The sequence below is a fragment of the Corvus hawaiiensis genome, chromosome 13, assembly GCF_020740725.1.
Source record: "Corvus hawaiiensis isolate bCorHaw1 chromosome 13, bCorHaw1.pri.cur, whole genome shotgun sequence".
Classification (NCBI taxonomy): Eukaryota; Metazoa; Chordata; class Aves; order Passeriformes; family Corvidae; genus Corvus; species Corvus hawaiiensis.
In genome coordinates this window covers 15740570-15758497 of record NC_063225.1, presented here as the reverse complement: position 1 = coordinate 15758497, position 17928 = coordinate 15740570, and the positions used below count along the sequence as shown (strand labels likewise).

The 17928-nt window shown below is 41.9% G+C and overlaps 1 protein-coding gene across 1 annotated transcript; it reads right to left on the bottom strand.

Moving 5' to 3' along the window:
• Positions 1-620: 620 nt before the first annotated feature.
• Positions 621-2544, bottom strand: GCNT3 (glucosaminyl (N-acetyl) transferase 3, mucin type). Its single transcript, XM_048317289.1, has one exon. It carries the CDS (start codon positions 2526-2528, stop codon positions 1257-1259), a length of 1272 nt encoding a protein of 423 aa, XP_048173246.1. The 5' UTR covers positions 2529-2544; the 3' UTR covers positions 621-1256.
• Positions 2545-17928: the final 15384 nt, after the last annotated feature.

The following is a 17928-nucleotide window of genomic DNA, read 5'->3' as shown; positions in this document are numbered from 1 at the left end:
TTTTAAAGATCTGTGTGACTGCAGTCATAACTTCATCTAAACTTAGCCTGGTGTTATGGAATTGTTTCAGATGTTCTTTGTATAATGCTAATTCTCCACTGTAGACCTTAAATTTATAAGTTTACTTAGAAGAAAGTTACTTGAATTTTTTTTTTAATACATAAAGACAACAGCATTAATCCCTCAGCATTACAGGTAGTGAAAAGCTGTTGGATCCATGGGAAGTGGCTAGTTTTAATATGAGAAGGTGAGAAAAACACGTGGGTGAAATACTGAAGTTCACAAATCTATCTTTCAACTTCAAGAAACTTAAGAAAACAATGTGTTGGATGAGTGGTTTGTTCATTGGCCATTACTGGATATGGTAATTACAGTATTGGAATATCACCAAAATATCTTTTTTTTTTTTCTTTTTTTTTTTTGGGGGGGGGGGGAGGTGAGGGAGAAGAGAGATACAGATCTTAGAAAATGTAGGTTTGCACACCATTGTGTGCATCCCTCTGCCTGTGTTTCAGATGGAGAAGTGGGTGCCTAAAGGGTTAACTGGTATAATGGTCTGCCCAAGAGGGCAAGCCATTCTCCTCAGAGGACATAGAATACCGAAGCGCTGTCTATTTTAGTATCTTGCATTTTATTGAAGGTTGGGTATTAATGACTAACGGCTTTTGATAGTCAGAGTTTAAAGTGAGGCAAAAGCAGCAGCCAGATGTTCAGCTCGGCAGCGCTGCGGGTGCCAGGAACGGGCGGGCGGGTGCCAGGAATGGGCGGGCGGCTGCTAGGTTCTCCGTGGAGAAGCAAATTGGTCATAGTTTCAGCTCTGCCCCTAGCCGGACCTGGAGGCGGCATGGCCCGTGACCCAGCCCTGCCCGTCTACAACCGGCAGCCCTGGGGTCATCTTTGCGAATAGACTCTCGGAAGGCACTAGCAAAGGCCCCGCCCGTTTCCTCCAGCCGCTCTGAGAGAGCGCGGCCCTCCCGCGCTTTTCGAGGGGATCCCGCGGGCCGGGGGCAGGGCCGGGGCCCCCGGCTGAGCCTCCCGCCCTTCCACACCGGGCCTCCCCTCCGCCGGGCCGCCCCGTCCGTCCGTCTGGCCCTCGGCGGGGCCGCAGCCCGGCGCCCGCCTATGCTGCTTCTCCTCGGGGCTGCGCCGAGGCGTGCACCCCTCAGGGGACCAGGGGATCCCCTCCTCGAGGCGCCGTCGGCTGGACTTGCCCACGGAAGGCAGTACGTGCTGGCCAGAGTCTCCGCGACTTCCCCTCAGAGCCCTCGGCCGTACAGGGCCTTGTGGCGCAGGTACTCCTCGAGACACTGGACGGCCGCATCATCCATCTCGGGGTCGAACTTGTTGGCCAAGAGGTGGTGCTGCTGCAACATCCAGGGCACGTCGCCCACCCCATAGACGCAGACGGCGCGCTGGTGACGGCCGGTGCAGGGCGGGTAGGGTGCGCCCTTGCTGATGTCCCCTTCCAGGTACTGCCACTTGACCAGGCGGGGAAGGGCGTTCATGTCTGAGAGCTGGAACTTGTCGTTGTGAGGCATGGCCCCCGGGACGCCCGGCATGCGGTTCAGGGTGGCCCAGACGTGCTCGTCAGGGCTGTAGGTGTCCTTGGACCACTCGAGGAACTTTTGTGCCGTGGGGTTCTCGAAGATGTGCTGCACGAAGTCCCGTGTGACCACGATGTACGCGTTGCCCGTGAACATGGGGTAGCTGTGGGGTGGCGGCAGTTTCTTCTGGGCAGTGCGGAAGATGGCCTTCCCCACCTCGTGGTGGTACTGCCAGCGCGCCTGCTTGGCGGCTGAGGGCTTCTCCGACTCCAAGCTGTTCTGGCCCTGCAGCACCTGCAGCGCCCGTACTGTCTCGGCGTTGGTCTTGATGGGGAAGTCGGTGCCGCAGGTGTTGATGAGGTAGCGCCATGGTATGGGGCTCTGCAGCAGGTCCTGCATGCAGTTGAGGTCGGCCTGCAGCCGGGACCAGGCGGCATAGACTACGGTTTCCAGGCGGCTGGCCACGAAGACGTTGGGGAAGCAGGCAGCGATGGCCCGCACGGCCTCCTGGAAGGCGGCCGGGGCTTTGCTGTCCACATGGACGCAGTAGACATTCTGCGGAGTGTAGAGAGACCGCAGCAGCCGTTCGAACATGTCGATTTTGTTGTGGATCACCATGGAGTAGGCGATGGGGAACTCCTCCTCCTCCTGGCTGAGCGGGAACTCGATGTAGCGCCGGGTCTCCTTGAAGGCTCTGCAGTCCTTCGTCATGTTCAGGTACTCGCCGGGTGTCGGCGAAGCGTTTCTGTTCGCCACTTCCAGGTTGCTGAGCTGCGCCTCCTGGATGGCTGTCTGGTCCCCGCGGACGACCCCCGAGCAGTTGATGCTGCGGCCGGGGGAGAGCTCCAGCGCCCGGTAGAGGCGGGAGTGGTCGGCGGGGTCGGGGCGAGCGGTGCCGCGCAGCGCCAGGGCGGCGGCGAGCAGCGCCAGCGGCCCGAGCAGCAGCACCCAGCGCCGCCGCGCCGCCCGCTCCCACCACCGCATCCCCTCCGTGGGTCTGCCCTCGCCTCCTGGCTGCGCTGCCTTGAGGGCGCCGGAGCCGCTGCCGCACGGAGCAGCCCGGCAGCTGGGCACCTGCTGCCTCTGGGGCGTGGGGAAGCAGTGCCGGGCGATCCCGGTGTGACCGCAGGTGAACAACAGTCCCCTCCTTCCCTGTGGCGTGGCTCTGTTTGGTTTTATCAACATTGGGGGTGGCTGCATATATTCTTTGTCTGTTTAAGAGATGATATTTCATCTTACCCCTGTCCAACATGTAACATAAGGAAAATTCCTCTAGAATTCAACCCTATGTAATGCACTTTTTGGAAAGACTTTACTAGATTACTTTGGTGTCTAACCTGCTTTTCCAGTGTTCCGATCACTCCAACTCAAAGGTTAAGGGAGTGGTTGCAATAGGGCTGTACTCTAGAAGGCCAGTTTCAACAAGCTTCCCACTGTCTTGGAGTACTTTGAGGTTTAGTGAAGAATTACTGCAGAAGATAACTGGGAAAAGTTGAATCTCTGCTTCTGCAGGGGAAGCAGAGCGTGAAGGTAGAGGCTATGGTTTATAAATAATTTGCCCCAAAGTGTCTGCTTAAAGGAGAAAGTGAGGGAATATTTGCACCTACACGCTGGCTGAGGGAGTGTCACATAAAAAAAAGAGAGGTTAACTGCAAGTGATAAAACACTCCTTGTGCTGTGATGAACAAAATAATGCTCCCTGAGCTTTGCAGTCATCCTGAACTACTTTGTGGTTTGAACTGAACATAGTATGGGGTATCATGTTTGTAAAAAAGGACCAGCTTCAACAGTTTCAATGATGAGTCAAAATTTCTAAGATGGATTTTTTGAGATAGAAGGCATATTTATTTTTTTCTCTCTCCGGATGTATCAAGAAGCCAAACTCACAGAATCTGCAGCTGGAGTGAGGACAGTTGTAAGGGCAGTTCTGCACTTACTGGTTCTAGAAAAAAGCAAGAGTTACTTCTCTAATTTAAAAACTGAGATTATTTGTTAAACTAGTAACTTTAACCAACTCAGTAAATAATTGTCTTAGACATCAGTGGCCCAGAAATTTTAATGGGCATTATAAAAAGTAGTTATGTGATACACATAGTATTTCCTATATGCACAATGCAGTTTGGCTGTGCTGAATATCAAAGTGAATACGCTTGGGAGAAATACAGGGAAAGAAGGCTTGAGGAATGTAATTAAATGTACTTAAATTATTTTGGATTAATTTGTCAACATTCTGTAAATTTAGTTGCAGATTCTCCAACATGGGACTTCTTTGGAAGAAGTTTGTTGCTTAGCATTAACATCTTGAACTTGTTCAGTGCAAGAAACTTGACCTTTTTGAAGGCTTCTAAGTTAGTAGCATGGCCATAGGACCCCACATCATTTGCTCTGTGATACACAGCTCTTCATATATAGGCTCTTAGAGTACTTTTATTGCTTTTCTTGCAGTAAAAAAACCTGCAGGAAGCCCAAGCAGCCTGAAGTGCTTATTCTTCTACTTTCAGGGTAAAATTTTAAAACTTTCTCCTGTGCGAAGTCTAAAATGTAAATAACCAGGCAAACAGCTGAAAATCTGAAAAAATTGAATTAAATAAAACATAATTTTTGAAAAGCTGCTTTTTTTTCCTCATGAAATAAATATTAGCCTACACAAAATAATGTTTTGTTACTAAAGTCCAAGACTTGAGGACTTGTTTCACACTAAATAGAGCTTAAAACCTGTTAATATTTATACTCTTATGTGTAATTTTAACTTCCAACATACTTAATTTTAAACTCTGGGCTCAGATCTCTGACATTCCCTTAAATGATGGTACATGTGACTGAATACAACAGTGACTCTGCTCACAAGTGAGTCATGTAAAGCAAATGTCCTACAATCAGTATATAATTTACAGACCAAACACTGCCTACAGGATAACCAGTAGCCTCCTGACTGCTTGCAGAGATAAATAGCCTGGAGATATGACAGCAAATGACAGTGTAAGAGGAGGATGGTTTAATCATATTGAGATAATAATCTTGCAGAAGACTATCTGTGAGGAGTTACACAATGTGTATGATTCCTGTGGTTATGCTTTTTGCAGAAATGTGCAACAGGCTGTGAAAAGTTGTTTTGTATTTGAAAGGGCAAAGGAATGACAGAGAGAGGAGTTCAGGTGTTTGGCAGACATGATGGCCGTGGCTGAAATATCACTGTGCTGTCAGAAGACAAACTGGTGTTGCAATTAATTTCCAGAATTCCCCTATTGATCTCAAACTCTGAAGAGTTTTCATCAGTGTGAAAACTTTCATTTAAATAGTTTTGATAAGTCTAGGTGCCATGTCTCTCTAGTGCCTTTTTGTACCTGCTTCCATTTCAATAAGCCATATCAAGTCAGAAGTTCCTGCTCTTTCAGCTTTCCTGTTAAGGGATAAAAAGAATCTTGAGAAGTGAACCTGCTATCTACTTGCCCAATCGCACAATTTCTAGGTTGTGGTTTAGATTAGTGCATTGAAGAGTGGAGAGAAACATCTATTTTGCTTGCTTCTCCAAGGGGAAAAAACCCCAAATTCTGATTGTTTGCTGATGTTGTCAGACCCGGTGAAGCACCTGGTAGAAATTTACACTGATGGCAAGGGTCATAATCTCACCAGGTTCACCTGTACACAGTTTGTAAAAGGGTTTTCCCAGTGAAAACAGCGTTAATAAAGCGGGACAAACAGAATTCACGTGGAGGGATCAGTTTGTAGTGGTTGCTAAAATCTGTAAGGAAAGGATTTTTGTATGTATAGATACACTGTCAGCTTTTTTAGCATTATTTTTAAGAAATATATGGAAGCAGTAAGTTTTGTGAACTTAGTCAAAGAGACATCTGAGACCAGACTTGTATATGCTACAAAAAAATCTAGTGTGTTTTATTCCATTGATTGGGGGGGCTAAGAATTTCACTTTTAGCTTCTTGGTCAAAAAAGGTTTGAGTGTTAAGTGGTTTGGTTGGGGTTTTTTTTTTTGTTGTTTTAGTTGGTTTTTTGTGGGGGGTTTCTAACTTCCTTCCTTCCCTCCCTCCCTATTCCAGGCCAGCTTGCAGGGATTTTGAAGGATTCCACCTGGAAGCTACAATACCACTTTTAAGCTATCAGGCCATTGTTGTCTGTATCATTCTGCTGCTTTTCTGTATTTCTCAGTTTTCAGAAGAGAGCCTTATTTCCTGCTCATTCATTCAGAGCCATAGTGTGCATTGTGATGTGTTGGCTTAACTGCTTTGCAGGCATTACTAGCTCCCAGCTAAGTTCTGTGTTGTCCTGAATGTTCGTGTCTACAGGATGAATTTTGTATTAACAGCACAATGACTGTTATTTGACCATTGTGTCTCATAGCTGTTTGGTTTTCATGTGTCCTCTAGATAGTGAAGACTTAACTTGAAAGAAGTATGTGCATGAGGCATAATTCTAATCAGAAAGCAGTGCATTTTCCTTTGTGAACTGTTCCAGTGTGGGTCCTGTCCTAGGCTACAGGATATACAGGATAGCCTTCAGGATATCAGTTCCACAGTGGCTCCTTTTGCCAGTTTCCCTCAGGCACACCAGCTACCCTACCCTTCCACCCTCCTGCACTGGCCTTAGTGTCTGCAAGATTGGCTCAGCTTTTTATGTCTGACATGGGACAGCTTCGGGTCTCTTACCACAGGGACCCCTCTGTCTCCTTACAATATTAATGCCATGTTAGCCCAGTATAAGACTAATGGCAGGGAGAGAGTGTGCAAAGGTGAGTGATAAGGGTGTGACATCAGTAAGGAAATGGTTGAATAGGATTTCTTTCTTGCTTTTATCTTCCCATTATTCATGTTGTCCCACCCTCATTTGACTTCATATTTGCATAGAAAGGCTGATGGCTCTAGTCTTCTCAGTGTCCACTAATGTGTTTTCCAGTTGTAAGATCATGGAATCATAGAATAGCCCAGGTTAGAAGGGATCTCACGAAATCACCTGGCCCAAAGGCTCAGGGGAAAAGGAGCCCAAATAAAATTATAAACACCTTGTCCAATTGCACCTTGAAAGCCTCCAGTGATTCTTCCCATATTTGAAGTCATGCAGTGGTACTGCAAGCTGTGTAATGTTTATATAGATGCTACATGGAATGATTTACAGACAGAATTTGAAACTTGCATACAGAACCAACTTTTTTTGCCAAGGAAAGTGTAGAATCACAGACTATGCTGGGTTGGAAGGGATCCATCAGGATCATCGAGTCCAGCTCCTGGCTCAGCATAGGACACCGCAAGAGTCACACCATGAGTCTGAGAGCATTATCCAAATGCTTCTGGAACTCTTGTCAGGCTGGTGCTGTGACTACTGCCCCAGAGAGCCTGTTCCAGTGCCCAGCCACCCTCTGGGTGAAAAACATGGGCTTTTGCTTTGTTCTGTTTGAATGACTACTGCTGAAAGTGTGGAATCAGGATTGCCACTTGAGTACCCCCCCCGTCACTGACTGATTTATGGTATAGGTAATGCGTCAGAGACATGTAAATGAATATCCAGGTTTACAGGTAGCAGGTAGCATGAACCCATGGTGAATCCACTTGCTGTCTCTCTCTAGAGTTATTTGGATTAGTTATGTGAGAAATACCTACCTGCATGAGACCTGTAAAGTTCTTTTGTAGGCCCACACTTAAAAATACTTAGGGCTGGCTCTGATCTTCCTTTAATATTTTGGTTATGTAATAAAATATCATTAAGCAAAATTAGTGATACTCCCACTGACTGCTACTTAAGCAAATTTTTCCCTAGGTATACTTTGTACATAATTTGCTGTCAAGTACACGTCCTGTAGTAAGATACAGTATCCTGTCGTGAACCACTTTTTTCATTTGGGTTCACATAAGGAATGTTCTTATTTGTGTCAGGTAGTAATGACTATTTTCAAAAGAGCTGTTCTCTTTTTAATCATTACTTCCTTTGAACTATGTGACACTTTATTGTGCCATAAATTGAGTCTCTCCTGATGGGAGAGGATTTACTCAAAGTCCTTGCAAGGCGTTTAAAAGATAAAGCAAGACATCTTCTGTAGTTTCAGTGCTTCCAGATAGTTGTTTATTAAGTCTTATCAGAGGAACTGAGCCACTAGCGTGACCCAGGTACAGCATGGAAGGAGAAAAGTAGGAGTGAGAGCGAGAAAGACCTCATTATCAAGATTTACATAGCCTTTTAAAGATATTTTAACCAATAGTTACTAAAAACATACATTATTTTTACTTTCTTACCAATTATTCAGTAACATGACTAGGAACTGCAGAATTTTCTATCCAGTCAATCCAAACTACTTTTACTGCAGAATATGGAGTGGTAGAAGAAGGAGAAGAAGGTTTAGAGAACAACAACAATCCTCCATTTTGATATTTTTTACTCTTATCTATTTACTATAAAGAGAAGCTAAAACCTCTAAATTTTTCACCATATGACAATCTTACATAGTAGTCGATCACCTAATTCACACCACTGTATTTTCTAGTTGTTGTCTAACTGTTGGTAATTTTTTCCAAGGTTTGAAGCTAAAACAGTGTTGTTCAGGGGGGTAAAAACCCTTAAAAACAGGCAGAGAAATATTCTCGGCACTCTGGGTTCCTACACTATGAGAGAAGTTGAGAAGAAATTACATTTCCATCTTCTTGGCTGTTCAGTTTTTTTTTTACTTTCTCTGCTGGTACTGTGATACTTATCTAAAAATCATGGGATTGTATTTGGCTTATAGTTTTGAGATTTATAGTTTTAAAATTATTGACAAACATTTGGAAAACTGCATGATAGATTTCTCATTATACATCTTCAGAGACCCTAAGTTCAGTGTTCTTTTTATATGGAGTATTTGGCACATCTTGGCAAAGGTGGGAATTGAACAAGGAAGTAGTGAGATTTCAAAATACTTAAACCTTATGCAAATATGTGTGTATTGTATATGTACACTTTATCTGTAAAACTTTAACATGATGAACATGGTCTTGTGTGGGTTTTGCTTTTTGAAATTGAAAACTGTCTGATTCTCTTTGCTTTCATTTAATTTCAACTGAATTCTGTGTCCCAGTCCTGTACTCTCTAACAGTTCAAGCTGTATCTTCACAAGCTGCTAATATTGCATCCCCACTAGCAGAGTCTTGGGTCAGTTTGATGACTTGTTAGAGATCAAGCTCATCTTTGAGGAAACATATTACCGCAGGCCTGGTTCCTACGGTATATCACCGTGTCCAGCAGCCATAGGGAGGAGGAGGAGAGAAGATCCAGCAGGCAGGAACTGTGCAGCAAGATTGATTTATTTAATTATTTTACAAACTCTTTTATAGACTTTTTTCTTCATAGTCTAATTGGACAAAGATCAGCCACCCCTTGGGGGTGATTGGCCAAAATCCTAAAACATCCATTGTCAAAATATTTTTCTACTATACCATAAACAAGACTTTCCAAGGTTGCAGGTGGCTTGGTTGTTTACATTCCCTGCTACCTCTTCCGCATGAGAGAAAAGTCTCTCACGGACTTAGAAAAATAACAAGAAGATCCTCGCTAACAGCATTTTTGTACCGACAGAAACTGTTGGATGTTAGTTTTCCTTTTAGAGTTCTACTTCGTTGCTGGTTTGTGACAAATGGTTTGAAAGCACTACATGCAGTATCTCTGAACCTAATTCAGAAAGGACGTGAAAAGGCAGCAGTAAAAAGCAGTAAGTAAAAAATCAAACCACAGTAATTTTTGTCGCATGCATACCAGTTCCTATTACATAACTGAGCATTGCCTGATGCTATTCACCTCACAGTTGCAGGCTTATTGCTCTGCTCTTTCTGGATCTCTGGTACACTTTTACTGAAGTCAAAGGATTTCTGCTTTTATCTAAGGCAAAATTGCTGGACTGAAGAGCATAACAGTGAGTATGACTTAGAAGAAAGATGAAGCAGATAATCATAATTGACATATAGTCTATAGGATAGTATTTTTACTTGAAATTTTACACAACAGCTGAACACTGCTCATAAGGTATAACAAGTTTCCTCAATTACATTTTGTATAATAAAGCAAAATAGGGGGATAAGGCATTACCTTATACAGGTTGCTGAAGAGACAGACAATAAGTAGGATGATGCTGGTAAGGATGTTTAAAAGAATTTCCTTTAAACCACTCTTAATACTGGCACTGTTTCTGACTGTGGTGCCCAACACTGTAAACTGGACTGTGTCCTGTGGGAAGAAAACCCACACAAAAACTCCTTTTTTCTTGAAGGAGGTAACACAAAGAAAACACAGTGATTCTGGGGATCATAAATACATTAGCTCATGCTTTATTGTTTCTAGAAAAGGATTTCTTCATACAGCATAGGAAATATAAACAAAACAGCAAACAAAACTCTTTTAGACAGATGATAGAGGAGTTCAGGGCCACAGGAATAAAGAACCAAAAATCATGAATTTAATTTTGTGCATTTCCCATAATGAAAACTCCAATATAACTGTCCTATTGAAGAGATTGTTTCTTCAGAGATAAGGGTCTTCCTGAAATAAACACAGATGTTACTGAGAAAGGTTTTTATCCTTTATCCTTAAAAGCATGTTGGTTTTGTTTCTTGTTCTGTGCCGTTCTCAAGTAGAGAGTCTGCCGTGATACACAGATACAAGCACAGAGTGAGGCTGACACACAGATTGTGTCTAAAGCCTCTGTGTAACGGAGTCTGTTGCTTTCATGTCTCTGTGGCTGCCCAGAAATGTCTGAATATAAGACCTACAGCTGGGTAAGAATACTTTGGATGGCACTTAATCCAGTTGCTGAATAGGTGTGTCCTGGGCTTGCTGAGTTCAGTAAATTTTCCTTCAATGCTTGTAAGATTCATGCAGAACACTTCTTACCTTCACACTCAGAGTGCATTATAAGGGAAGTCACACAAGGAATAAGTGGGGAAAGGTGATTGTCACCCTAAAGCTGTTGTTTGAGGTTTCTGCAATGAACCTTCCTTGCAGCTACCCTTGTTTTGGCTGCAATTCTGTAAAGAAACCCAAGTATTTAATAATAGTTTGGGTGCTCTGCTTTTTCTGCAGTACGTTCACAGCAAAAGTCAATAGAAATTATTTTGGAGGGGAAAATGCAGTTGTGGGGAGTGTAGTACCATTTTTTCCTTATTTCAGGTGATCTATTTGCTTCCTATTTTTCACCCTTTAAAATTCTCCTATACACTTGACATTTCTTCTTCCTTATACAAAACTAGAAGAAACATTAGCTGCACTTATGTCAGAGAAAATCCTTAAGGTTTTTATTTTTACTGCTTATTGTTTCATTCTTTCCATGCTTATAACATGTCTCCACAGCTTGTCTGTCTGTGGATGTTTTCACACTGCTGTAAACTACCTCCAGGGAAAAAGTTACCAATAGCAAAAGAGAAGCTTTCTGTACAGCAGGTAAGCAACTGAGGTCCAGAATCACTGAGCTATTTGAGCATCCCACCTAAAACTATTAAGTGCCTCAGTATGTGGACCTGTATTCTGGAACAGTTCTGTGCAAGTAGTGCTGATGCAGCAGACAGCAATTGCATCTTTCTTCTGGCACCTATTATGTGCTAGTGTGTCCTGCCCATGCAGAGGGGGCCAAAGAAGGAGCTGGTTTTTGAGGAGCGTTTACTGTCCAAAGACTGAAATGTTGATTCAGCTGACTGAAGGTCAATATATGTAAATGAGCATGACTGAGCTTATCTTTATGAACAAAGCAGTTTATGGTAGTGCTAGATATATTTCCTGACTGGTAAATCAAAGGTTACCATATGTATTTCTACTTACAATTCTTATTTAAAAAAATACAGCACAAAAACCCACAAAAAACCTCCCCAAAAGAAACACAATAGCTTCTAACCTTATGACATGCATTTTCTGCCTATAATATGCCATTCTCCAGTATTTTGGCACTTGTTTTAGGCAAATAGTGCACTTAGCAGGAGTACCAAAATGTAGGCCTATGGTGAAACACCTTAATTACAAATTCAACAGTGGGAAGTGGAGTAGTAGTATATTCTTAATAAGACATGACACCGTCATGTCCCTCTCTTCATGTTATTTTCAGTTCTAGATTTGGATGAAGTCTTTTTTTCTACGTCTGTGTTCAGCAGTGAGGGTGTTAGGAGTCCAGTTTATATAACAGTGACGAGAAATCAGAGTGGGGGTGTGTGAATTGAAGCACTCTTTCTCACTAAAGTCAGATGGAGAGGAAGAAGAGAAGTGAGTTTGTGTTTTGCTTCAAACAGGGATAATTTCATAGTTTTTACCTGACCCTCTAAGCTCAAGTTTGCTCTGACATTAGCTAAAAATGTGCGGTGTCTTAACTTGTCTTGTTGGAATAGTCCATAGACCTGAATTACAGAGTTTCAGTGATTTGCTGGTCTTTAGATTTCTTCAATATTGTCTAATGCAGCAATGAATAGCCATTTCAAGGACATTTCACCCACCTTTTAAAAGTAATTTTGCTGTTGTCGTGAGTAGCTATTAATCACTTCATCTCTGGACTTTGTTGGCTATTGAAAGTCATAGACCCAATGTCTACGTGGTTATGAAATAAAAATAACTATTTGAACATATATTTGCATTTCTAGTTATTAGGCAGCTTGCAGAAGAGTGACATGGTACTATAAAACATATTTTCAGTTAAAAATTGATTCAGGCTTTTTTCTTAGTCACAACTGAGATGAAATTTTGCAGGTTGTTTCAGAGAAGAACTGTTGAAATTATCACTGAAACCATACCAGACTCCTGAGATACATATGTAAAAAAGGTTAGGCTAGAAAGATTTTGCCCCATGCTAGTGCTTAAAAAAAATTAGAATGTTTGCAAAATGTGTATTTGACTAACTGTGGAACAGTTCTTGGACACTAAAGGCTGGGTTCCACCAAGCTGGTAAGTTGGAACTGTTCTTCCCTCCCCTCTTCCCCAGGCAGACTTACAAAAAACAAAGCTAAAAAAAGAATGCCAAAAAAACTACCACCATTTGCAAGGGTATATTTCAGCAAACAATAGATACACACTGAAACAAGGTGTTCTTTAAGAGCACTAATGTTCCTTTATTTCAGGAAGGTTATGGTTCGTGATCTCCTGGAAACTACTTATAAATAATACAGCAAAAAGGGCTACACTGTTCCACATTTAAAATGGTGAGATCCCAGCACTGATGTGTAAATCCTGACTGATACTGTGGCAGGATGCCCTGTGCCATGCCAGTGTGGGACAGAATTCCTAGAATACAGATGGCATTGTCCATTGGTGGTGTTAGCCACCATTGCTAAAGCTAATGAACTAGAGGAAATGCAGGGTATCTGTAAACAATAGATTGGTGCTTTGTTGTTTCCTTTTTTATAATATATATTTATGTTTTTTCTTATAAGAGTGTTAGTGTATCTGGAACCATAAGTCTGACTAGCAATATGGCTGTGTCTTTTTACTGCTGACACTTGACAGGCATACACGCACACACACACACATATATATATATATATATATATATGTATTCACTAGTGTAAACATTTATTTATTTAACTGTGCACAGTTTTACCCCTGAACATGTTACTGGATGTTCTGTTTTCATAGCTTTGAATTTGTCACCTGCTAATGACACTTGACAGCCTCGTGTACTTCCATAGATCAGATAGTGCTTGATCTCTAGGCAAGCAGGAAAACTTGCAGCAGTGGCTGCAGAAAACCCCCAAAGAGTCTGGGCAATATGCAACAAACAGTTGAGTTTCTGAGAGGGGAATATATCTGAAAAGAGCTTTTACCACTGGAATTGATAACAGAGTTTTCATGAGCAAACAGCTGAAGGAGTGCTGTAAGAGAAAAAGATCAGAAAGCCTCCATGCTCTCTTCTTTAACTTTATTCTATCAATTAATAGCCTGAGGCATGAGGTTTTTCATTGGATATTAGTGACTCTTGTCTTTTGAAGGAACAGGCGAGTATATCAAGAATGCAGCACTGGAATTCAGGGATTAGACCTAAATTAAGATAAGGAGAGGCATTAATTAGAGAAGAGACATGAGAGGAAGGCAATAGTGCTGCATGTGGAGAGCTGGGCAGGTATTAGTTGTCTAGTTCCAGGCCCCCATGGCAGGGGTGTTAGAACTGGGTGATCTTTAAGGTCCCTTTGAACCCAAACCATTCTATGGTTCTATTACCTCCATAACAGGTGTGGTGAGCTGAAAACTGGGTTAGAAAAATTCTTATTTGAAACAAGGTACTAAAAACCCAGAACAAATACTTGGTAGTCTATAGAGTTTTCTAAGTAACGCTGAAAAAATTATTATCTTTTCTAGGCTGATGGTAGAAGTCCATTTTTCTTTCCTTCCTCCATAAGAGGATTGGTGTAAATTGCTTGTCCAGCGTTTTGTTTTCCAGCTATGCTTGGAGCTTCCATTAATGATTAATCTGGGATTATCTGCAGGCCATCAATTTTGTTCGCTACTAATACTTTGTGTGTGCTTAAAACTGCCAGTGTGGCCAAAAGCCTTCTAGATGGAGTACCAAGTTACAGCTGCAGATGTACCTCCGAAGTGCATATGTCCCACTTTGCAACTCCAGCATTTTCAGTGCAAGGTGAGTAAAGTTGAAGGGAGGATACAAGTCTTCAGGAAAAGAAAAAAACAACTGAAAAACAACCAAACCCAAGCAACTCTTTGTTTTCAAATCACCTCAAAAGGAACACTTGAAGCATGTCATACTTGTAAACAGCAATTTCTCTGTATTTCAGAGTCATCTTAGCATTTTTGCTATTCTTTTCAACTTCAGGATCCATGAAAAATTGGCAGAGTCCAGTGCTGGGCTCTGCAACCCTGAACACCAACTGAATGGCCTCATCGTGGGACTAAATTAGATGAGCGCTTGAAGTAGATATAGCCTTGCCAAATTACTGGCTGTATCAGCAACAGCTTCTGTCTGCTAGCTGACAGAGAGGATCTGGCAAATCCAGTATATATTGCAGGATCTGCCTCTAATATTGTTCCACTGTCAACTTGTGTTTCTAACTAAACTGAAGTTAATTTACAGCTCAGGGAACTGGCTACATTCCACTGACTAGCCCTGTTCTTCAATTGTGGGTGAAGAGTTCAACCATAGTTCAAATTCTCCTATTGTTTATTGATTCAAATAATGAGTGTGAGACATTCTGCCAGTTACTAATTCTGAAGTTCAAGTAAATTATTTTTATATTGTGTACATATAAAGATAATATGCCTCTTCTGAGCAGTGTCACACATGATAGTTGATAGAATTACACTCTTACGGTGAAAAAGCTGTATGTGTCTTATTAGTTAAATGTAAACTAGTTACTGCCTATGTTCCTTTGTAGCTTGGTGGTTTCCAGTGATGAGTTGAGCATTATCAGCACAAAGACATTGTCAGGGAGAACTTTCATCCATAGTTACAAATCCTGTTCTGTCTCCCAGTGAATGTTTGAACTAGACACTGCCTCTGACACTGAAGGTATGTATAGCACATTGCCTGTTACCTTTTACCTTGAAGAGTCACCCTCATCTAGAAATGACTGTTTTCTATGTACACACACTCCAATCTGTCCAAATCTCTGTCCGAGACACACAATGTGAGTTTTAGTGGGAATTTATAGGTTAGGGCTACTGGAAGCAAAAGGAAAAGGAAGTTGTTTTTCTCAAGGGGAAAAATGAATAAAACGTGACTAAAATAATCACCAAGACCAGCACTGCTGGCTAGAAAGGAAGAACAATTTTGTGTCAAAACTCTCCTCAAACATTGCAAGTTCTGTTTGGTTTTATTTGCTTTGTGCAACATTTTGAATTAAATCTCAAAGTAATCTGACTAACTTTGTCTTTTTAAGTTAAAAACTTATTGTTTGCTATATGCGTGTTGTTCAGGCAACACCAAGTGTCTTTTCTCCTGCAGATTTCTAATTAATTTTATTAAATGAGCAAAGTTAATTAGTTTTTGTCACCTTGCAGAATCATAAATTACTACAGAAGGAGTTTTATGTTTTTAAAATATGTGAATACAATGTTCTTGGGCAAGTGCCTGCTTAGTAATGCAAGAATAACTCATGGTCTCCTTCCTAAAGAACACCAGTGCTTTTAGCTTAGCACCTCTCTGGATGCAATAAACCCACTCATCTGGTGGTTAAAGGAGATGTGGATCTGCTTGCTCTGAGTTCCCTTGTCACTGCAGGATGACTGTAATGAGAGCAGCCACACCAGAAAAGAGTCAAGATTTCAACTTGCTCACTTCTCTCTATCAGATTATTTCAGTGACCTAGAAGTCAGAGTCACATAAGCTTTTCTTAGGGGGGTGAGACAGGGACCACAGGCTGTCTTTTCTCTGCAGTCCTCATGCTTTCTTTCTCAAATATTTAACTAAACTCCAGAAAGGAATACACTGGAAACTATTTTCATGAGAGCTCATCAGTTTATGCCTATATTTGGAAAATAATTTTTTTAAAGTTACTAGAATAACTAAAAATGAAGTTATTTTCCAGACAGAGCATACATTCTTTCAGTTCTTTCCATATCTTTTTTTATACTTTGTGGTGCTTTTTATTAGAAAATAGAAAACTTTTGGATTAAAAAGCAAAAACTGTGTTTGTGTGAGAGAGAGAGATAAGGGAAGACTTTCAGTTGCTTCTTCTGATGTTTATTTAGATAACAGTTACAAGTCCACATTAGTGACCAGTAAAACACAAGTGTGTGTGTGTGTGTGTGTGTGTATGTAGCTGAAATCTGAACTTTTAAACAGTCTAAAAGTTGAATATTTTTCAGTTAAAAGAGAAAATGTTTTTCAGATGATTTTTTTAGCCATGGTGTCTGACCTTCCTTTATCCTAGTTAATGACAAATTTTGGTCATGCCATCTTTCAGTTAGCCTACACATTACACATAATTTAATATTTTGAGAAAAGGTGCAGTTTGGGTAGAATCTGTGCATATATTTCAGTATTCTTCCAGTGTTATGACTCTGTCTAACAATAAAAAGATAAGGTAAGCAAAAAAAGAGACTGTTTCTGCCTCGGCAAAGACAAGGATGTTCAGAGTGCTTGCCTGGTAAAAAGATTAATTTTCATTTTTAGACTTTGCCGTGGTGAAAAGCAATGTAATCTAATTTTTTGATCTTCATTTTTGTACTCCTTTTGTGGAATTGATCTTCCATGTCTCACAGGGCTTTTCTGAAGTTAAATATTTTCTCTGTGTAATCTCTTTTACAGTATGAGGTGCTATGTGGGTACCTAAGCCTTAATTATAATCTTCTTCATTTAGATTGGCATTTTGGCTCATGAATATTCTTGGGCGCCCAGAGGGATCAAGTCTGCAAATATATAAGATCTGCTGAAAAATGTGCAGTTAGTCTCTTCCCTGACTAGGACCTATGAACCTCATCAGAGCACTGGATATAGATATACAATACATGCTTTGAAATTCTCTGCCTCCCACAGAACCCCATGTCGTCTCTATTGTGGAATCCTAGAATTGTTTAGCTTGGAAAAGACCTTTTAGACTGTCAGGTCCAACTGTCAGCCCAGCACTGCTCAGTCCACCAGTAAACCATGTCCTAAAGTGCCACATCTACACTTTTACTGGACACATTTAGTCTTTTATCTCCAGGGTTGGTGACTCAACCACTTTCCTGGGCAGGCTGTTTCTGTGCTTGACAACACTTTTGGTTGTCTCAGTCTAAACCTCCCCTGATGCAGCCTGAGGCCATTTCCTCTTCTTCTATGGCTTTGTTGCTGTTCTTTTCAGTAACGCAAAGCACATACTGGCATGGAAACTGTGTCTTCTCTGCTGTTTCCTTGTTTGCTTTTGTGACAGCATCATTTTAGCCAGCAGATTTCTCAAGAGTGGCTTATCTGACAGATTTCTTTTTCTACTGTCTTGTGTTTGTTCTCAGGATGGGAGGATCCAGGAAAAGCACAAGTTCCACAGCCTCTGGCCTCTGTTTGCCTCAATGTGCTGTATGTAATTGCTTGTGGGTTGACCTGGGGTGTGAGTCACGGAATGCTTTCTGAAATGGCTTCTCTTAGGTTGCAAGGCTGGGTCACACCTGTATCCCTGCTGATGTCCAGAATGGCCACAAGCATCATCCTGTGGTGGAGAAATGAAGGTAAAATTCTGTCACTTGGAGACCGATAAATTAATAGCCTGGCCTCAGAAAAGAGCTGCCAGCAGTCATGCTTACAGGGTAACCAAGGTGACTTTCCTACAGCAGATTTTGGACTTAGCTGATGCTGGGATTCAAAGTGGTCTGGAGGCCCCTGTTTCTTGGTTCTCTTCAACCTGTCCCCTACTCTGTGTAGTGGCCCTGTCTGCAGTGGGAATTTATTGCCATGTGTGCAGCAGCATTAAAACAAAGAGGATGGAGGCCAAATTTGCAGCCAAGTGGAAGAGCT